Here is a 22,117-nt window from a genome sequence, read left to right on the forward strand (position 1 = left end):
CCCCAATCCGATAAATAGACTGGGGTTTTTTTCGTATTGCTATTTGCACACCATTAGTAGCCATTGTTACTTACTGGGAGTTATTCACAAGTGAAGAAGACAACACAATCTGTAACACTTACAAATATTAGAGCATAAAAAAAGCAGATAACACAAACTTAAGGGTAGTGTTTAAAGAAACAGATTAAAGATTGTGTGCAATCTCATCACTATTGAACATGTACCTTTAGTAGGTGGTGGAGGTTCTGGTTTTTTAGGAACTTCAATGTGTATTTTTTCTTCTGAAACCACTTTCTTGGGCACCTCAGGTACTTCAAAAAAATTATTAATTTTATTTTTATGCATTTCAAAGATATGTCTGTAGTGTTCAGACACTAAGAAAACGTAAATCTTGGGGACATGAAAAGCATCAGTGGTTTTGTATGTGAACATGTAATTTACCTTTGCCTACAGAAAATTCTCTCTGCTGCCTCACTGAGGTACAGATACAAAAACTACAATTCAAACAACAAAAATATTTTATAATATATTTATAGTAAAAGTAAATTACCACCATGTTGAAATAGTACCCTAGACAATTAAGGGGTTTTCTTGTGTGCAGCAGCTACTTTTAGTCAGTGGAAGTTCTGGTTTCTTTGATACTCTAACTGAAGCCTTTTCTGGGACCACTTTCTTTAGTATCTCAGGCACATGAAAAATATCAATAACTTTTTACTATGAGAATTTCATAAACAACATTAAAGCATACCAGCAGATCACTATTAGTGAAAGCACAACTACAAAGAACAATTTTTATTACACAACACATTTGTTCACTTGAAAAAACTTTGACAACAGAAGAAAATGCTAAGAGAGGTCTAAAATACTGTGTTCTATATTGTTAAAACAATAAAAGAGTGATTTTTTTGATTCTGTTACTTTTGTCATAATGTCAAGTATCTTTAGCTGGTGTAACTTCTGGCTTTTTAGGCACAGCAACTTTGATTTTTTGTTCTACAACTACTTCCTTGGGTCCTTCACGCCCTTTAGGGAAGAGATTACTTTCAGTTATTATATGGAATTTTACAGTTACGTTCAGAACTTTTCAGTAGAATTGCAAATGTTTTTAATAGACCCTTTGATTTGACATATTTATTGCCTTAGGGTTATTTTATGCCCTTGTATAATCTGAGGAGACACCTCAAAGTCTTCTGGAGTGTCATCTTTTACACTAGATTATTTTTCTGTTTTATTCAACCATTTCCTGAATTTCTATTTCCCTTAGACTGACATTGTCCATTTTGTATTCCTTGTCACATTCTTCTGTATGTGATGGCTTCATGATATCAATTTTTCATCTATGCATGGAGGGTTTTCTCCTCTATTAGACATCTGTATCACTATCCTATACTCTCTTTTGGGGCTAATTTTTCATTATCTGTCAGGAGTATTTCACATCACAGAGACCCTCTTTTCTCCTCTTCTCTTAAGATTTCTCCTGTTGTTCTCAAGTGTCAGTCTCATCCCTGCCCAGCCACATCAATATTTCTAACATACTGGTACACTGATTACAGCTACGAATCAGAAAAAAAGAATTTTCAAAACAGTAACATATATAGAACTGTGGGCACAGAAAATAAAAATAACAGGAAAACACAAACAAACAATCAAATAACTAATCTGCACAATCAAGGTTCTTTTCCTCTTCCAAATTTTAGTTTTCTGTAGTGCAACATACCTTTGGCTGGTGGTGGTTCTGGTTTTCTAGGGACAGCAGTGGCTACTTTCTCTTCTGGAATTTTCTTGGGCACCTCTGGCACTTTAAGGAAAACAGCATTCATTTTTTTAATATTTAAAGCATTTAAAATTATTAAGAGGAAAGAGTATCACAAGAACCACATCGGAAAGAAAATAAACAAAGGATATAAAAAGAGATAAGACATGCAACAATGTTGTATACTATTACGTACTACTAGGATTTTTATAAATTAGTTTTACTATAAACACTAATGCCCAAGAGAAAGAGAAATCTCCTCAGAAAGTTACCATTACTGACATATAAGATTTAGATAGCGTTACTCTTGGCTTTTTAGGCACAGCAACATCTATTAATTTCTTAGGTACCTAGACAATTTAAAGAAATAATTGTAGTTTTAAAAATTACAAAGATAAAACATCCAATACAGAGAAATAAGACAAAACAAATAGATATACAAGGATGCTTTGACAACAGTTACAAATTCTGAAAAGTGTTCATGGTTCTATCTGGCAAAGAACAAGTCTGAACTGACTTTTTGTCATGCAGTGGGGACGTGCCACACAAACTGCTAGTTCAGACAGAACTTTTGGAATACCTGAATGGATTGTAACAACTGGTTTCTGTGCCAATTCTATTTCACAGTTAAATCCATTGACCCCTAAGTTTCACATGAGCAGTGTGAAACAGGAAATACACATACTTCTTGCTTGAGTACTGATAGAATTTCTGAGGTTGTTCACAGTACCCACAAAGTGAAAATGTTTGTTCTGTAAATCTCACTGCATGTTAACTCAGTCAGAGTTTTCCTTTTTTCTAGTCCCTTTTTGTTTAGCTTCTGATACAATTTCTAGGTTATTTTTGGCTACAAGAAATAGATAAACTCAACTAATTTTTAATGTTTTGACAACAACAATACAAGGGACAGATGAAACTCGTAGAGAAAGGAGTTTGGCAGATAGAGCTTCTGGTTTTTTAGGCAGAAGGACAGGTTTTTCTTCAGTAATAGTTTTCTTAGGTAATTCACACACTCGGAAGGTATTTACTGATTTTAATTTTATGAATTAGACACAAGTTAAGAAACAGACACAGGGACACATACAACATAAATGCCACAAATCTGACACAAGTGGACCATGATCTATTAAATCGGAAACTGTGTAAGAAGCAGTAAAGATGTTTATCAGCAAAAGACCTCAGTTCTACTAGGCTCTCAGAGTACCTTTAGATGGTGGAGATGCTGGTCTTTTAGGCACAGGAGTAGGTTCTGGTTTTTTAGGCACAGGAGTAGGTTCTGGTTTTTTAGGCACAGGAGTAGGCTCTGGTTTTTTAGGCGCAGGAGTAGGCTCTGGTTCTTTAGACACAGGAGTAGGTTCTGGTTTTTTAGGCACAGCAATAGGCACTTCTTCTGGACGAGCTTTCTTAATGACCGTGGGTACTTTAAAGATATTAGTTCATTTTAAGGATAGAAAGATCAATCATAAAAAATCTCAAGTTTTTTGTATAAGTAGGGTACTAAAAGAATGAATACAAATATTAATTACTTTGAACAAGAACTAAACCATGAACATGAATAATTTAATTTTCCTGGAGTTCATGACTTAGTAAATTGCAGGAAGAGATGATGAAGATATATACCTCTAGGTGCTGGAGCCTCCTCTTTTCGTTGAACAGTAGAAATTTCTTCTTCTATGTGCATCTCCTCATACACTTCATGTACTTAAAAGATATTAGTTTAAACACTTAACTTAGAATATATTCAGAAAACTATACAGTGTATAAGATAAAGAACAAATATAAACAAATATTCAAGTTCCTCTTAAGGTACACAGGTCTATTTTATAACCACCAGCAAAATGAGGATGCTTTCAAATAAGGAATGAAAAAAATCTCTTATTCTATCCTGATATGACTTCTGCAGCTTGTCAAAAGAAAGATGTGTGCTATGTCCTAAACTGAGCTACTACCTTGAGTGCAAGAGGCCTTGTCTATCTAAGCTTTGTCACTTTTTATTTTTATTTTTTTTTTCCTTTGGGCTGATCTCAAGTAGCAGCTAATTTTTCCCTTGAGAACAATTAATTTTATACTGTGGTAAGTAAGCAGTTAAGTAAACCTTAGTTCATGATAAGTAGAATGCTCTCAAAACAATTAAAAATTTATGTATGAAAACATTTTTATCCTTCAAATCCCACTCAAAATTTCTTGTACCTGTAAAGTGTGAAGGTTCTTCTTTATGTGGAGCAGGAGGTATTTTCTCTTTGTGGACAGGTTTCTTTGGTACTTCAGGAACTTAAAAATATTGGTTTATTTTAGAAATTTGCACTATGAAATAAGTAATACAGTTTCGTAAAACAACAAAAAAGTTCTACTAGAAAAATACAAAAAATACACCCTATTAAGCTGTGAATACAACTCAACAACTTTGCCTTCTGGAGTTCATTGTTTTTCTTACTTCTAGCACTTCCAGGTCTGAATATGCTCTTCTCTGAAAAGATAGTAGGATTTTTTATGCTTGGGTTTCTTATTAGTTTGTTTGTTTTTCCTGTGGTTTTTTTTAATGGATTTTTGTTGTGGGTTTTTTTGTTTGTTTGATAGGGGTTTCTGTTGGCTTTGTTTGTTTGTTTGGGTTTTGTTTTGTTTGGTTTGGGTTTTTTTTAGGTATTTTGGTAATCTAAAGGAGTTTATTTTTTGAAATTTCAAAATTACCTATAAAAGCAAGGTAAAACTCCAGTGCAATTAACTAATTATTATGCTTCCAACATCTATTGAGTTCTTTAGTGCTGGACTTCTACTACAAAAATTATGTTGCTATGAAAAACCTTTTGTGGCTCTGTATTTTGTCCCAATTTAAAGTATTACCTTAATCTTGACTTTCCTAAAGTCCCTGATATGACTGCAAAGAGTCCTTCTTCAAACAAGCTTCTGCCACAACTTTTTAGATTTTTTTCTAATATATTGTCAAAGTATTTTAGGAAAAAAAATGAGACATGAAGTAAAAAAAAATATAAGGCTAATCCCTGGCTCTACTAATGAGTCTCCTGTCTACTAAATTTCTTTGTCTAATTTAGTCTTTCTAAATTTAAAATTCTTGGACCAGAATGTATCAGTCTGTCTGAGCAGCTGCTAACAAAAGACAGAAATGGGAACTATAAGGTGTCTATGACACCTTCTTTTGTTGTTTAAGAAAAACAAGCAAGTTGGGTTTCTCACTTGGTACCTCACTTTTAAAAGAGGTTAGAGAAAATCCATTTGGAGGACTTGTACCTTTAGCTGGAGGAGTTTCTTCTGTAGGTACAGCAGCAGGTATTTTCTTAAGTGGGACAGTTTTCTTTGTCACTGCAGATACTTCAAAGATATTACATTTTTTAAAGAACATTATAATATACAAAGTGTAAGTAACAAAGAAGCAATGACAGACACATAGTGTCTAAGGAAACACGAGAATGAACACATTTAATAGCAGATTAGCACACAGATGGAATGACGAAGATGATTAATTTGTAGGGAATGTGTTGCTTTACATAGCTTGAAGAGTTGGTGTACCTTTAGCTGCTGGAGCTTCTGGTTCAGTAGGAACAATAAAAGAGACTTTTTCTTCTGTTGGAAGTTCCCCATAAACTTCAGGTTCTTTAAAGATATTAGTTTATTTTACATATTTTAGTATTAATTACAAGACAAGAGTAGAAAGACAACTTGCAATGCAAAAATGCAGACATGTATATGGACAAGGAGCTGTTTGAACATAAGTCATTCAAATATCTCAGTTCAGCCTAATCCTTTACCAATGCCTGCTAGAAGTGACCACTCCCAATCAATACAAGTATATACAAATGTTTAATTTTAGTTTCTAGTTACTTAGTTTCATGTATTAGATAGAGTTTGTAACTGAATTTCATATGTTCTCATTTGGAGTTAACTATCTCTATCCCAGCTCAAAAATTAGTTGTTGCTTAGGATGGCTCTTAAACCATTGTCTACTTAAGTTCATTTCTTTGCTCCAGTGTGATTAAAGTGTTTCCTGGATCAGCAACTTAGTTTCTCTCTTATTTACATTTATTTCTCTTATTATCACAGGAGAAAAGTTTAGCTTTTTTAGAATGCTAAACTCCATTTTTAAATTCAGTTTAACATTTTAAATTTTAAATTTTTAAAATGCTGAACTACACCTAAATTTGGGGAGAGAGTTGGTTTAAAAGTCATGGATATAAGTTACTTCTAAATATTTTTAAAAATTAATTGAAAATATCTCATATTTCACAGAACACTGTAGGGCATGAATTGATATATTCTCTGCAATTTACTGTTTGGTAGATGTGTAATTGATGTACCTTCATAGAAAGGAGGCTCCTCTTCTCTAGGGATAATGATGGGTACTTTCTCTTCAAGGACAGCTCTCTTATGAAACTCAGGAACTTCAAAGATATTAGCTTTCTTTTAGTAACCTCAGAATAATTTGTCATTTTTAATATCAAAAACAAAAATAAACCCAGAAAACTAAGTCCCTTTGAGATCTCAAATACCATGCCTTTTTGAGAATGAAATACAACACAGTTATAGAATTGTCTTGATGGAACAATGAATTATGTGAAGAAATTTATAGTTTCTGCTCTCAAAGAGCATAATCCATTTGCTTTCCTCACTGAATTGTCATGCTTTTCCTTTGGATAGGTGTAACTGCTTTAATGTCTTAAACTTACTGGCTCTTGCCCTATTACTTCAGCAATTTCATGACTCATATATTGGTTTCAAAACCCCAGTTTAAACTAAATTCACAACTACATATTAAAAATATAAAAGCATTGAAGGTTTACATACTGGTAATGTAACTAGAAATACCTCCTCAGCGTGTTTTCATTCATAATCCAATGATTTACTGTCTAGCACAGGTCTGAAATATCTGCCTCAGAGTTTACAGTATATCACTGAGAGCTGAATTTCCACTTGAGACTGGGTACTCTTGCAACAGTGTAAAGGACACAGCAATCATTTTAAAAGATGTTAGCTAGGAAAAATGGCACAAATATTTTCATAAGATCTCATATCAAAGCCTCCTTTACCTTTCTTTGGTGGAACTTCTATTTCAGGTGTACGTGTAGGTTTCTTTTCTTCAGGCACAGTTCTTTTGAGAACGTCTGGCCCTTTAAGATATAATTTACTTTTAGGGCTTTCAAGGCTATTTGGAAGAAGTTAGAAAGAAGAAGAGCAAATCTAACAAGGAAGATTCTTGAAACATCAAAGAATTAAATACTTCCTGAAAGAACGACTATGTTAATTTTGAAGATTAGACAAAAGAATAATGTTTAAAAATATATATTCCTGAAAGATTCCTTTTCAGAAGAAATAAAAATATTCTATCTTTCTGAACTACTTTCATGGGCAGCTTATGACAAAACACTCATTTTTTAAAGTGACTCTCACATGTTTTCAACAAATGACTTGAAACAAACAGGTAAAAAATATTCACTTACAAACAGATGAAAAAACCACTGTGGGGACATAAAACACATGCAGGTTTCTCAACAAAAAGTGAGGACAAAAGACTGAAATTAGAGTTCATATACCATGAAGACAACGCAGAGGAAGTATACCTTTAGCTGGTGGAGTCGTCTCCTTTTTAGGAACAGCAGGTGGTACTTTTTCTTTTGGAACAGGTTTCTTTGGCACCGCTGGCACTTTAAAGACATTGGTGTTTTTTTAAGAATGTTTGCAGTATGAGTATTATGCAAGAATAGAAGTTAAACAAAAAGCAAGCAGTGCAAAGACTCAGAGATCTTAGCAAAACACAAATATATATATATATATAATACATATATACATGTACATAATACAAAATAGGCCACTTGTCCGGACCAGTTTGCTTGGATTCACATAGCTAGAGTTTTGGTATTCAATGAAAGAAAAACACTGCTGTTGTTGGGTAAATTTTTGACTAGGATAAGCCTTAACAATTAGTTTCATGAACTATCAGCTCTAAATAATGGCAGCTGGGAATACAGTAAGGTTTTAATTTCCTACCAACTAAGTCCAAGCCTTTCTGTAAAAACAAACAAACAAGCAAGCAAATCCACTTTTGCCCACTGATTTAATTCTGGGAATTCATATGAGAAACAACTGTAGAACTTATCATGAAATGAATTCTGGCAAAACAAGTGCTATGAACAGAAAATTACAAAATTCTGGACTAGTACAGTAACTGTACTAGCATCCACTGACAGTTGCTATTCATGACACTTAGGTTTTGTAAAGCCTGTTACAGAGAACACCTACTAAGATTGCATACATCCCAGTACATCATTAGGTTAAAGAAAGTTCTAGTTTTTTAGGATTCTGCAGGAAACCAGGGTTTCAATGATTAGCTAAAAAATGTCACATATTGTAAGGGCAAAAATTAAATTTTGCCTCCAGGAAGTAAATTTGTCTGTTTTGGTTTGTTAAAGAAATACTTTTTTTTTTTAGTAACTTCACTTCTTTGACTGTACTGCGAAAGAAAGTTAAGGATCTAGCAGTCAAATCAGAATCGGTAAATTACTGGATTTGGGGATTCAGAGACTCAGGCAGAAGACTTGTGTTTTCAAATGTATTGAATAGTTGAGGTACCTTTGGCTGGTGGAGCTTCTCTTTTAGGAACAGGTACTTTTTCTTCTGGTAGAGGTCTTTTGGGCAACTCAGGCACTTTAAAAAATATTTCATTGTGGATTGTAAATTATTTATGAGGAATTACAACAGATATAAACACAGCAAACTAGGCAATCACTCATCTCATAATTTATGCAGAAAAAAAGCAAGTGGCAATCTCAGAATTCTTGAACAACAAAACAAAGGAGTATCAGCCTACATCTTTTGGTACATTGCAGATGCACTTTCTTTTTGACAAGAGGACTCATAATTTAAATGGTGGAAAGGAAAGTTTTACATGAGCTCCAATATCTCTGTAACTCAAAGGAGCTATACTGGGCAAAAGAATCAAATATCAATGCAAAAAAAATATTTAATTCATGTTGAAGCTGAATTACATCAGAAAATTATAAATTTCTTTGCCTGTGTCATATCTACACTAACTCACTCTTGGGTATTCAGGTGGGGAACCCTCCCATTTCACTCTGAAGGGAAGAATTCCTTGGGAAGGAGTAGGATAGAAACAGTCTTTGAATTGATTTATCATTACCAGCAACAGACAAACATAGGACTATAAACAAGGCAAAATATAAATAAACACCCATAGGAGGCTTAAGCAGTAACTGGAAACAACACACTATAAGAACAAAGAAATCATGACTTGATTTACCTATAGCTGGTTGGATTTCGTAAGCCTCCTCATATACCTCCTCATATTTCTCATAGATCTCTTCTTTCTCCTTAAACTCGTACTTTCCATAGATATCTTTTTCCTCGGTCTCCTCTGCATATTCCTGTTCCTGAATCTCCCTATATCCCTCAGGTTCTTCAGGTTCCTCATATGCCTCAATTTCTTCAGCTTCCTGAATCCGCTCAAACTCTTCAATGCTTTCATATGTCTCATACTTCTCATACTCTTCATATGCGTATTCATACTTCTCCATTGCAGGTGCAGGAGCAGGAGCAGTGACTTTTTCTTTCCGGACAAGTTTCTTGGATACTTCGGGCACTTTAGAAAGAGTATTATTGTTACTATCTGACTTTTTTTTTTTTTTTTACAGTTAGTCAAGATAATTCACAAAGAACAGAAAATGTACACAATAACCACAAGCATAAGTTAAATTGTAAAACCATTCTTCTGAAACAATATATATATCATAAAAGATTTTAGAATGAGGAGGAAAAACAAATCTTTGGGAGAAGTAAGAAGAAAGATATCTGTACCTTTAGTCGGTGTTGGTTCTTTGGGTTTGGGCACAACAGCTGGTACTTTCTCTTCCGCAACAGCTCTTTTACGCACCTCCGTGACTTTAAAGATACAGATTTTGTTTAGGAATTTAAAAAAACCAAACCACCTTAGAGCAGTACACGTAAAAAAGCACAAGAAACAGAGGTTTACGGTTCTACAATGCAAACATTGAAAATGAAGAGTTTTAACATAAATTCAAGCAGAAATCTCATACAACAGAGACAAAAGTTAGAAGAAGGTCAAGAGCCTTTTTAGCATAAATATTAATTATAAAACTACATATACCTTTTGCAGCTGGAACCTCCATTTTTTCAGGGGGAGCAACAAGCACCTTCTCTTCAGGTGTAACCTTCTTAGTCACCTTGGGTACTTTAAAGATAGGACCTAACTTCAGTATGCTTTTGCATAATTTATAAATAGACACCAAGCCAGAAGCTTAGAACAGAGACTCACAAACAAACAAACAATATAGTGACAAATGTAATACAAGACAGAGATACTAAAATGTCCCTTGCTAAACTCAACTTGTATGAAGAATATTATCAGTTAACGATAACAGCATGTACAAACTGCAATACCTTTGGCTGATGGAGCTGGCACCTTTTTAGGAACAGGTTCTTTTACTTCAGGAATGGGTTTCTTAGGCATCTCAGGCACTTTAAAGACATTTTATTTTAAGAATGTCATCCACCAGTAGTATGAGAAAGAGAACACAAAACATATACAAACAGACATAATGACATAAGAACTGATCTGCAGAATGTATTTTTAAAAGATGATACAGAAATTAAAGCAAAAGACACTTTGCATCCACAGGCATACTTCTTGAAGATGTAAAATCATTTTAGAGCTTTTTTTTAGCTAGGAATTCGACAGGCACTTTGAGACATCAATACAGAAAGGCAGCACAGACACAAAACTAACATAAATAACAAACAAAATAAACTAGATGGAGACTCTGAATGAAAATAGCAACACATTGTTTTCCTAAGTATTAATTTATGTACCTTTTGCTGGAGGACGCTCCAGTTTCTCAGGAGTGGGTACAGGAATTTTTTCTTTTGGGACAGGTTTCTTAGGAATCTCTGGCTCTTTAAAGATATTATTTTGCAAACACATTTTAAAATTGCTTTCAGAGCAGTAAAAGCATGAAAAACATGAAACAAGGTAAAAACATGAAACAAGACGACAAGCTCCCCCAAAAAGATTCTTAAGATTTATGTCAAGCTTAGAACAAGAAATAAAGAGGAACACCAATGAACACAAAAGATGTCATGAGTAATTTGCAAGAAAAGATCGTGTACCTTTTGCTGGTACAGTTTCTTCTGGAATAGTTTCCTCTCCTTCTTCCTCAGGAACAAAAATGGGAACCTTTTCTTCAGACACAACTTTCTTTGCCACCTCAGGCACTTTAAAGATATTATTTTAAGAACTTTACTTTCACAACATCACAAAGAAAAATTCATAACATAAAACTCAGGGACAGTAATTTTAACATAGCAACAGTAATAAAACAGTAAAAAAATAGGGGAAACTCTATTAGGTATTTTTTGCTCCCTGGCAGCAGCAATGTGCAACTTGGTTACAAGGATTATATGAGAAATAGCTATTTTGCCCAATTTTTAATTCCACAGTGTTGTTGTAAACAGAAAATATTACCAAAATATGCTACAAAACAGAGGATAAGGAAGATTATTAGCATCTAGGTTTTTTTTTTTTTACATAAAAACCTTCCAGTGTCTGCTTTCCTAAAAAACTCTGCTGCTCAGGAAGAATTTGCTTGGCCTTTGCAATAGTCTGCCTCCTCCTTGAATTTCACATTTAGGGTATATAATCTGGTTATTTCTATAGTCAGTTTTGAATTGCTTTTATTTTTGTATAAGTTTAGCTAAAAAACTTGAGAATTTAGCATACTCTCAAGGTAAACGTAAGAGTGATCTCCCAGAATTGAAGAATTTCCAGGTAAAAATAACATTTTATTTCAGATAGTGCTTTTCTGTTTCAAAAAAATTTAAATTATTTGAAAAATTAGTTAAATTAATTTTAAAATTAGTTGAAATTAATTAATTTAAACTAAAATTAATTTAAAAATTAGTTCAGAATTATAGCATCACAATGAATGATTTAATTCACAGTGATCATTTAAAAGGGAAAAAAAGCAAGTCATTCAAGGTTTGATTCTCAGCCTGCTGAAACCAATAAAAAAATAGACAATCAAGTCATGTCTGAGCCCTAGCACTGCTCACTACAGGGAAGCAGCGGAGTGCCAGAATCAAGGATTTGACTTTACGTGACTATAAATTGAATTTTAAAATTAGATTCCACTGAAATATGAAAATAAGAGGGAGAGGAATTATCTGCATACAACATGATGTGATATACCTTTAGACGGTGGAATTTTCTTTACTTTAGGAACTGCAACAGGTACTTTTTCTTCTAGGACAGTTCTCTTGGGCACCTCTGGCACTTTAAAGATATTGTTTTGATAAGAAATTTTTAATTGTTTTTAGAACATCAAAACTACAGAAACCACAGAACAAAGGCACACAGACCAAGAAGAACAAGAAAACTCCCCTCAGAAGGTTAATTAAGATTCACACCAAGCTTAACAATGAATGGAGATGAAGATCTTAATGAATTGAACAAAGCTCTCATAATCTTCAGGAAGGAATGGTGTACCTCTTGCTGGTATCTCTGGAACATTTTCCTCTTCCTCTTCTTCTTCAGGAGCAAAAACATGTACCTCTTCACTGGGAGGTCTTGGTACTTCTGGTACATTAAAGATAGTGTTTAATTGTAGAAAACTTGGACACAACATCAGAAAATGAGAGACAACTTACACAGAAGCTAAAGAGTATGAATTAGCAAGTACATTTGTCACAAACTGCTATAATATTTCAATTACATTCTAATAACAAACAAAAAGAAACAACAAGAAGCATCGTCTACATGGTCAGTTATAAGAATCAATACCTTTGGCTGGTGGAGGTTCTGGCTTTTTATGTACAGGGACAGGTACTGTCTTTTCTGGAACTTTCTTGGGCACTTCAGGCACTTAAAAGACATTTTTGTTTAAGGAATTAATTTTCAATGTAAGATAAGACATGGTAAAAAGATAAGATAACCACACATTTATTGTAAAATCTAATTGTGTATGAAAGTTAGCATAATTTTATCCACAGATTTATGCACATATGTAAACTCACAAACACACATAGACTACAGCATTACAAATTGGTGTCGTAAGGTTAAGGAGGAAGCTTGCTGTTTAGGTACATTGTGTATCTTTTGAAGCATCTGTTTTTGAAACAGCAAGTACTTTAAAATTATTTAGAAATATAAGATCCAAAAGACAGAGACAATACAATACACAAACATAGACATTTTCAAAGCATAGAATAAGCGTAGCATCCGTGACTAACAGACACAACCACAGTGTTCTGATCAAACACAGGCCAGCGAGTGGTTCAAACACACTGAGCTGAGGAATGGGATTGTTACTGGCAGATTTCTAAAGCTGAAGAAACAAAACTAGAATCACAGAGTTGAACCAGAAACTGGTGTATACCTTTGGCTGCTGGAGGCTCTTCCACTCTTTTAGGCACTGGGACAAGTACCTTCTCTTCTGGCACAAGTTTCTTTGGTACTTCAGGCACTTGAAAAAATATTATTGTAGCTTAAGAATTTCATTTTTGAACCATACCGTAAAGAACATTGATATAAATCAGTAAAGTGGAATGACAAATTACTGTCAAGACTAGAAAACTTTCTTCATTCTACATTATATTAAAAGAGGAAAGATGAACATAGACTGACTTTTTAAATATTTTTGTAACACATTCAGTCAAGAGTTGATATACCTTTGGCTGGTGGAACTTCCTTCTTTTTTGGTACAGGAATAGGAACCTTCTCTTCTGGAACAGGTTTCTTTGGTACTTCTGGAACTTAGTAAGATATTGAAAATTGAGCTTGGAATGAGAGTCTAAAACAAGGTGACATGCAAGCCAGTCACACTAAACAATTAAACACAAACAAAAAGAACCACAATTCTTAAGAGTAACAATTCTTTTACTATCCTAGCTTTTAAAACAAGTGAGAAGATAAATGAACTTTAGAGAATCTTTCTGATCACAGGTAATTACAAGTGCATTTACCTTTAGCTGGGGGAGCTTCCTTCTTCGGCACTTGGACTTTCTTTTCAGGTACAGGTTTCTTTGGCACCTCGGGCACTTCAAAAATATCATTTTGGTTAAAAAACAAACCACAAGCTACTCAAAACAGAAATGAAACAAAAAAGACAGCAACACAGATATTTCATATGAAGAGCCCCCTCCAAAACGGGCAGAAAAAGGTAATAATCATTTAAGGTAGTTGAAATATAATGTGAATTACATATTCAGAGGATGTTTGCTAAGATAAAGAGAAGATATATACCTTTTGCTGGAGGAGCTTCTTTTTTCTTCATAATAGGTATTTTTTCTTCTGGAACAGGCCTCTTGGGAACCTCAGGCACTTGAAAGATACCATTAATGTTTTAGGTATTTACTTCTATAACAGTGGGAACACAAAGTGCAAACAGACATACAAATACACACTCAAAACATACAGCTATGATTTAACAGGATTTCATCATTAAGACAAAATAAAAGAGCAAATATTATATTAGCTGTTATTATGTGCATTCTCCCAGCTCAGCCACTGAGCCATCAATAAATATGTTTTTAACTTCAAGGGCTTTTTTGCAGATCAGAAGATTAAGAGAGAGTTTGCCATTTTAGAAGCAGCTATTAAAGAAGATTGTAAAGTGTCACAGTGGGAAATTTGCAAAAATACAAACATTGTAACAAACAGTTACTGAATTGCTGTATTAGATAGTTAGTGTTTTTACTACTTTTCCATATTTTTCCCTAGAACTATGATCCTAAAGTAGCAACTCAGGCATTTAATAGATTGCATCTCATCATGTATATGTCTTAAATATAAATTGCTGATTTTCTTCCAAAAGACCCAAGGACATCTAGTTTATCACCTGACTTAACTTCAAGCACAGAACTATGGAGACATTAAAAGTACCCAGCAGTTTATACCAAATTTGTTGAGTAAATGAAATATTTAAAACTCCCCACTTAATTCTTCTGAAATCAACAGACTTTCCCTTTAACTGCAGTGAGGCAAAGGTTTCAGCTAAAATGTACATAAACTTCTTTTTGTACTCCAAACCCCAGAAATATCCATAAAAGTTTTACAATGACAGGAGTCCCACTGGCTCTGAGCATACCGAAGGAAGTTTGGAGCAGGTATGCATTAAACTTAGCTACAATGACAGAGTCAAAGGAAATTTTAACCAACACTAATCTTCCTGTTCAGGATTAACTTGGCTTTTGAGGTGTGCAGCCTCACCTTTTCTCAACTATGAAAAATATGCCAATCAATTTGTCGAAATTCTACTGCAAACAGTGTTAAATATAGTTTTGGCATTCACTAATTAATCAAAAGAAATTCTGAACTTCTTTTTGGGGAAAAGACACTATGGAATTATTTGGATCAGGACTGGAAAGTATGCATTTTTAAATACTCTTAGATGATTACATGATTTTGGAAAATCGGATATTGATGATTCATATCTTTATATTATCATGTATTGAGGTCTTGGAATGACCTAAGTTCTCCTAAGTAGTGAATATCATGTTCATCCTGTACTAACAATGTAGTAAATGTATACCAGTACCATAAAAATTAGTCCTAAGGGAAACACCTACAACTAAGAGTATTTAAATGTGGATATTCAATAAAACTTTTGTATCTTTTTTTTTCATGTCCCTTTAGGACAGAAATAGACATCAACCATAGGGTTTTCAAAGATTTCTGAGTGGAATTCAATGTGATTTGTGTTCCTAAATTACATTTCCCATCTATTTTCTAGACAAATATATTTTTTTGTCTGTGATTGCAGATATCACATAAGCATTTCTAAGTATTTCAAGCACAGTCTGATAGCAAAAGTGGATTCCAAATGAGGATGAAATTAAGCTCAGTTAAATTTTCTTAGTGGGTTATACGCAGTTCATATGAAAGAGGAATGAACATGTATGACATGGAACATTTAAATTTATAGAGGTAGTAAAGAGTAGACATACAGTCATCACAGGTTTTCTAAACTACATACTAATCAATAAACATCTTGAAAAAAGGCAGACTGTAAAGCACACCAGAACATCTTAAAACAAACAAAGCTTTGGTATTTTAATGGAATGAAAAGATACTACTTTTTCTCACACAAACCCTAAAGTATACCTCTAACTGGTAGGGGAGCCTCCTCTTCATACTGAGGAACCTCTGACTCTTCCTCCTCATATTCAGCAACTTCCTCTCCATAATAAGCAGCTTCTTCTTCATAATGTGTGACTTCTTCCTCTTCATACTGAGGAACTTCTTCCTCATAGTGACTAACTTCTTCATAACGGTGAACTTCCTCCTCGTAATGGATTACTTCCTTCTCATATCTGGTGGTTTCTTCCTCCTCATATTTTGGAATTTCTTCTTCCTCTTCATACTGAGGAACTTCGACATACGCTTTTTCTTTTCGGACAACTGTCTTGCGTACTTCAGGCACTTGAAAAGATACCAATTAAAAGAACCTTAACATTTAGCACATAGATCTTACTAATAATAAGGATCACAAGGCATTGCCAACTAGGAATTAACCAAAGGAAGAACATTCCACAGAAAACAAACAGTACTCACTGTACACAGAACATACAAGACACAAAAAAAATTATAATATATTTCAATGCTCTATCCAGTATACCTTTGGCTGGTGGTCTTGCCATTTTTTTAGGAGGATAAATTGGTGCTCTTTCTTGAAGGATAGCTCTCTCTGGTACATCAGGCACTTAAAAGATACATTACAATTACATTTAAGAATTTTTAGATGTTTTGTTTAAAAGCAAAAATATTCTTGGCAAGAAACAGAAAAAGATATCTTACAAACACATGGCTGACATGTAAAGGACAAGTGTGCTTATTGACACTGGACATGTAGTTAGGGGAGTCACTAGACTACTTTTCAATTAAGAAAAAACAAACTTTTCAAGATACCAATATAAGCAGCCGATACAATTCTTGCTTCATCCAATGTTGCCAACAGTGAAGCTAAGCTTGCTGCTGGGCAGAACTCAAAATCCAAATCCATCCAATTACAAAATCACTAAATTTCACTCTCCACTGTAGCAGCCCCTCTCCTTAGCAGTGACACTTTGCACTACCTCAGGAATAGACCAAGAGTCCTTCTTCACTGGCAACAAAAGATTTCCCTAGAAAACCGTAGATGAAGGTGAGGGAGCACCTGGAGAAAAACTTTGAGAGTGACTAACAATAGATAAGACCTCCAGTCTAAATAAAGGCAAAAGAATTAATTGCTCAGTGAGGAAGGTATTTTTCCTCTTCTGTCAATTACTTTACAAACAAGTGGCTTGTTTGTTCAGGCATGGCAAGAAGCCATTCCCTATAAAAGCAGGAAAATTTCCAGAAGATTAAGGTGTGGATAAATTCAGTATTTAAGATTTACTTAGGACAGAATGCATGCTATGTTTAAGCAGCATATTCTCTTTTACAGAAGTGCATGGATGTTGTCTTCTGAGGTAGATGTCAATACAGCTGGAAATTGCACAGAAAATTACCCTGGTATTTTAACATCTGGGAGACTTGTCAAGTTAGAGAATAACTTTGGCCTTTTCTTCACAGATTGGAGATTTTTTTCTGACCATCTTAAGAGATGGAATCCCTTCTGTCAGTGATAGATTTGAGAATTTCTAGATGCTTTCTTCATCACGAGCTACAGTGAGCATAGATGAGTGGCTGCCACAAGTCTTGATGCTTGCCAAGTGGGTGTTATTTTTGAGGCAATGTGAAGACTGTCTAGCTCTTTAAGTATTTTCTGGTAGAGTCCTGTTAGATATTTAATTAAAAGTGCCAGGTATATTTGCATTTGAAATCTTAGACTAAAACTGATTGGAACTGGTAACTTTGGTGGATTTGATAACACAAACTGCTTTGTGCATGAGTGCTCTTTTCAGAAAACTCGGGTTCCTTTGGATTCTTTTCTTTCAGCTAAAACACCTCTGCCTGGTATCTCATTGGAGAACTGTTGCATTTAACATCCTTCTACTTTGACCTTTTTTTCTCCAGACCAGCTGGCAAATTAGACCTGCCTTACAGAGAACCAGTCAAAGATCATCTAACTACTTATGATATGCCTGTCCCCCTCTTATTAGAGACTAAATAGATTATTTAGCTTTACATTGATTCGATTGTATTAATCTTTCATTATATGAATATGATAATACCATTTATCAACGGTAGCAGGTCTAAAAGCAGTAAGTGTGAGGCATCTTGTGGGCCATTTTTCACAAATCAACAAATGGTCTTCAAAAGTGAAAGAACAATGAATTTTCTTTAAAGGCTGTGCACTTTGTTCAAAGCCCTCGAGCAGGCAGATCCATTACATGATCGGGCTAAGTGCCTCAGCCATGTAGGCAACAGTAGAGCTAATGATTTTTTATTTGACCTTCAGATTTAGGTGAGGAATTGCTCTTAGAAAAGAGAAGAGGATCTGCTTTGTTTTTGGAAAAGAAAGCATGCTAATTTAAATGGAAGAAAAGGCTGTCCTGTTTCCACTCAAAGGCTGGACAGGTGGCAAGATTTGTGAAGGAGGACCTAGTGAAATTTTTGGGTTCTCCTATGACAACAGCAGTGAGCCAGGAGGAAATAATTAAGTCTTTTATGAGAATGGAATACTGTCTTGTGCTATTCTACAATCTTCACTTTCATGACAGACTGGTAATAAGCAAAGGATGCAAAATTTTCTTTTGTTCTCTCTCTCTCTCTCTGTTTTTTTTGGTTTTTTTTTAAAGTAGGTGACAAGATGTAAATTTGGACAGGACACAGAATCTTTTTAGTCTTCATACCTGTGTATGAAATTTCCTTTTCTGTGTGGAGAGAAATGGATACTTCCTCTGAAATAGCCCAGTGTTCTTCTTCTGTTGGTACTTCAAAGACAGAGTCTAACATTAATATTTTTTTTCTCTGGTACAATATCATGTACAATAATAAATATCCCACTTGGAGTTTCTTATGAAAATCATTATTATTTCCTGACACCTCCCATACCCAGAGTAATTGGTGAAAATGTCTGTAGTGTTTCTCAAAGACTCTGTAAACTTTCGCTTGGGACTATGGTGGATCATATTGATAGGCTTGGTAGCGTTAGGTTAACAATAGGACTCGATCTTAAGTGTCTTTTCCATCTTAAATGATTCTATGATTCTAAATTTGAACCTCAAGAAAGGTGTCAGAACAGTAGGCTTGAAACTCTGGTCATATTGCCTGAGGACAATATATTCATAGATTAATCCATGGGCAGGAGTACCTTCTGGTGGTGGAGACACTTTTCTTTTTGGAACAGCAACGGATACTCTTTCTTCTCTGGCAACTTTCTTCTGCACTTCTTGCACTTTAAAGATAGTAATTGTAAGAATACTAAATTCTAAAAGAAATCACACACTTTCTGAAGTTCAGAAAAAGAATAATGGACAAAATTACAGGAAAGTAGTACACTAATACATAGAAAATATACTTATAATAAACACAACAGTCACATGAGACATACGAACATAAAGACACATAAATTAACTGAGAAAATGACCAGTTGAAGCTTTAATGCATAGTAGCTAGATATGCATTAAGTATTTTGAAGACCAGTAATTTGGCAGGTTGCAGAAATAAATTGCTCAGAAAAATTAGACACTTTGAAACACTGTTTTAGTAACAGCAGAAATGCAGTTAAATATTAAAATAATATGTACTAGTATAATACACATAATATTAGAGTAATAGATACATAGACCAAAACAAATCAAAACCAAACAGAATATTCACATATTGTGAAGTAAGATGGAATGATTGAGATGAAAGCCAGATGTAAATATTCTGCCTCCAGACTCTTCAGAAATGCAATTCAACCACAGAACACCACACACACATGATACGTAACAAAGTCACGTTTCAAACACAAAAAAAGCACAGAAAAGAGGACATATTTGTAATTTTGAGACCCATCACTTGAATATTGACAATGTTATAAAACACTGATAATTTTTTTCTAAATGTGTTCAAATTTATTTAACTTCTTCACTGAGTAAATGTCTTCACTCAGCTTTGCAAGGCACTCAAGCACACAGTGATCAATGAAGTTAAATAATAGCTAGAAAATGCAAGGAATGCAGGTGTATGACTATTCTCTGTCACCTTCTGCATTCTTTTCAGGGGAGAAGACAAAGGTCCTTTTCATTTATGATCAAACCAGGAGAGACAGATTTGATTAACCAGGCAGATTGTGAGTACAATGCACATGGACATCTAATATTTAGAAGCCCTGTCTACTTTCAAGGACTTTTGTATACCTTTAGCTGGTGGAGCTGCCACTTTCCGTGAAATTGGAACGGGTACTTTGTCTTCTGGCACAGCTTTCTTGGGCACCGCTGGCACTTTTTTAAAAAGAGTTTATTTTAAAAGATGTTGAATTAATCACAATATATGAATACAATCAGATGACAAAACACAAATGTAGAGACTTGACATTTCTTCAAGTAAAAAAAAAAAGACAGTAAACACTGAACAATACAGTTTATATTAGATAACTAGACATATATATAAACCACTGCTCTGAAACAACACTTCTCTTGTGTAACTCTGAAAATTATATACCTTTTTTTGGTGGAGCCTCCTCTTTTCTAGCAACTGCAACTTTTTCTTCTGTGATAATTTTCCTGTGCACTTCAGTCACTTAAAAATAACGTGTAAGATTATTTTATTGCAATACTTGAAATACAGATATATGTAAGTTTTTTCTACTTATTCTGATTGTTTAAAAAGAAAGTGCTAAGTGAACTTCAACAGCAACAAAAACGAGACACTGCAGGAAAGAGTAATTTACAGCCATAGCACAAAAATGAGTAAATAGTCAAAAGACAGGGGAGATCCAGACAAATGTTACAGATACTAACAAACAAAACTGTATTTAAGTAAAACACTTAAACACAAATACTGCTAGGCCAAACTAAAGAATCTCCATGATCATAATATTCTGTTTACCTTTGGTTGCTGGAGGTTCTTCAACTTCGATCTCAAAAGTGGGCACCTGTTTTTCTGCAGGTTCTTAAAAAAGATTGGGCAACTTTAGAAAATTTGATTGATTTCATCAACAGGCATAAGATAGAAGATGAAATAAAATAAATCTCATCAAGACAGTACAGGTCACAGGTGTCATGGTAGACAAACAAATATAAGTACATGTTTAATGTCGAAGAAATTTGATATGGGAGATATATTTTGTGTCAACATGCAAATATGTTAAAGATGGAATACAGCAAAACAATTTTTTTGCAACAAGAACAAACCACTGCTATACCTTTTGCTGGTGGAGCCACCATTTTTTTAGACAGAGGGACAGGTACTTTCTCTTTAGGAACTGCTTTCTTATGGATTTCAGGAACTTTAGAAAAATGTGTAAGATGAGAAGGAAGATGAGAAAGAATATTAAGATGTAACATTTGAAACTGCCTTCTACTTCACAATGTGTTTTACCAAGTTAGCACAAACAATAATTTTCATGGTACAAGAAACGATAATTTTCAAAGTATAAGACGGAATTTGAGACAAGCATTCACGACTGCAAGTAGACACTACTCGTGTCAACATGTACAAGCAGGACAGTAAGACAAACATAATCCCCTTGAAGATACATCACTGGGCTGAGGAACTAATTTATACCTTTAACTCCTGGAGCTTCCTTAGGAGCAGCTGGGACTTTTGGTTCAGGGACAACTTTCCTGTACTTCTCAGGCACTTAAAAAAATTACAATATATAGTTTTACATAGAGGCATAGTATTACTACAACATGAACATATTTCTTTCATACAAAAAAGACACAAATGGACGTAAACACAGAGTGGCAACATAATGTTGAGTAATGAAACAATCAACATGTTGTAGTGCAAAGAACATATACCTTTTGTGGTTGGGGCTTCCTCTCTTTTAGGAACTGTTACTGTTTCCTCTATATAGTAAGACTCTTCTTCAGTCACTTTGAAAGAGTAAAATATAAAAATACTTAAGTGCTTGACATATATTACTGTCTTTATGGTTGCCCTGGTAAGCAACAAAATACTTGTAAGACATGGATAAGCAGTGTGCATTACTAACAGACACCTCTGGTATTACAAAATCTATACTCAAGCCATCCTGCTCTCTCTGAGGCCAGTGGAAACATTCCAAGCAACTTAAATGAAACTGAGAGACTGAGCTCTCATATTGAATTTGCATGGAATATGAAAATGCTTAGTCCATTCCTCTGTTCACTAGTTCACTAATGTTGGAATTTGTCCATTTTGAAAAAGCTTCTCTCCCAAGTACCAAGAAAATTCCTTGACAAAAGCTGACCCTGGAAAAATCTTTCTAT

At 34.3% G+C, this 22,117-nt stretch overlaps 1 protein-coding gene across 1 annotated transcript in view; it reads right to left on the reverse strand.

The window, feature by feature from the left end:
- The window catches only part of TTN (titin), a 239,103-nt gene that overhangs the window by 121,569 nt on the left and 95,417 nt on the right, over positions 1 to 22,117 (reverse strand). Inside the window, exons 120-154 of the mRNA XM_039387980.1 lie at positions 21,668 to 21,742; positions 21,429 to 21,503; positions 21,067 to 21,150; positions 20,751 to 20,813; positions 20,364 to 20,441; positions 20,060 to 20,137; positions 19,027 to 19,110; positions 18,566 to 18,646; positions 16,408 to 16,491; positions 15,894 to 16,211; positions 14,034 to 14,111; positions 13,754 to 13,828; positions 13,460 to 13,543; positions 13,168 to 13,254; positions 12,574 to 12,653; positions 12,279 to 12,375; positions 11,982 to 12,065; positions 10,904 to 11,008; positions 10,607 to 10,690; positions 10,178 to 10,255; positions 9,885 to 9,968; positions 9,575 to 9,658; positions 9,021 to 9,359; positions 8,333 to 8,407; positions 7,324 to 7,407; positions 6,793 to 6,873; positions 6,064 to 6,147; positions 5,279 to 5,362; positions 5,000 to 5,080; positions 3,944 to 4,024; positions 3,374 to 3,454; positions 3,139 to 3,173; positions 2,958 to 3,054; positions 1,718 to 1,798; positions 225 to 311 (exon numbers count right to left, since the gene is read on the reverse strand). Coding sequence (XP_039243914.1) covers positions 225 to 311; positions 1,718 to 1,798; positions 2,958 to 3,054; positions 3,139 to 3,173; positions 3,374 to 3,454; positions 3,944 to 4,024; positions 5,000 to 5,080; positions 5,279 to 5,362; positions 6,064 to 6,147; positions 6,793 to 6,873; positions 7,324 to 7,407; positions 8,333 to 8,407; positions 9,021 to 9,359; positions 9,575 to 9,658; positions 9,885 to 9,968; positions 10,178 to 10,255; positions 10,607 to 10,690; positions 10,904 to 11,008; positions 11,982 to 12,065; positions 12,279 to 12,375; positions 12,574 to 12,653; positions 13,168 to 13,254; positions 13,460 to 13,543; positions 13,754 to 13,828; positions 14,034 to 14,111; positions 15,894 to 16,211; positions 16,408 to 16,491; positions 18,566 to 18,646; positions 19,027 to 19,110; positions 20,060 to 20,137; positions 20,364 to 20,441; positions 20,751 to 20,813; positions 21,067 to 21,150; positions 21,429 to 21,503; positions 21,668 to 21,742 — 3,330 coding nt within the window. The remainder of the gene's footprint in view (positions 1 to 224; positions 312 to 1,717; positions 1,799 to 2,957; positions 3,055 to 3,138; positions 3,174 to 3,373; positions 3,455 to 3,943; positions 4,025 to 4,999; positions 5,081 to 5,278; positions 5,363 to 6,063; positions 6,148 to 6,792; positions 6,874 to 7,323; positions 7,408 to 8,332; positions 8,408 to 9,020; positions 9,360 to 9,574; positions 9,659 to 9,884; positions 9,969 to 10,177; positions 10,256 to 10,606; positions 10,691 to 10,903; positions 11,009 to 11,981; positions 12,066 to 12,278; positions 12,376 to 12,573; positions 12,654 to 13,167; positions 13,255 to 13,459; positions 13,544 to 13,753; positions 13,829 to 14,033; positions 14,112 to 15,893; positions 16,212 to 16,407; positions 16,492 to 18,565; positions 18,647 to 19,026; positions 19,111 to 20,059; positions 20,138 to 20,363; positions 20,442 to 20,750; positions 20,814 to 21,066; positions 21,151 to 21,428; positions 21,504 to 21,667; positions 21,743 to 22,117) is intronic.

This window comes from Pipra filicauda, unplaced genomic scaffold (assembly GCF_003945595.2).
Source record: "Pipra filicauda isolate LSUMZ 115617 unplaced genomic scaffold, ASM394559v2 scaffold5_size6683894_pilon, whole genome shotgun sequence".
Taxonomy (NCBI): Eukaryota; Metazoa; Chordata; class Aves; order Passeriformes; family Pipridae; genus Pipra; species Pipra filicauda.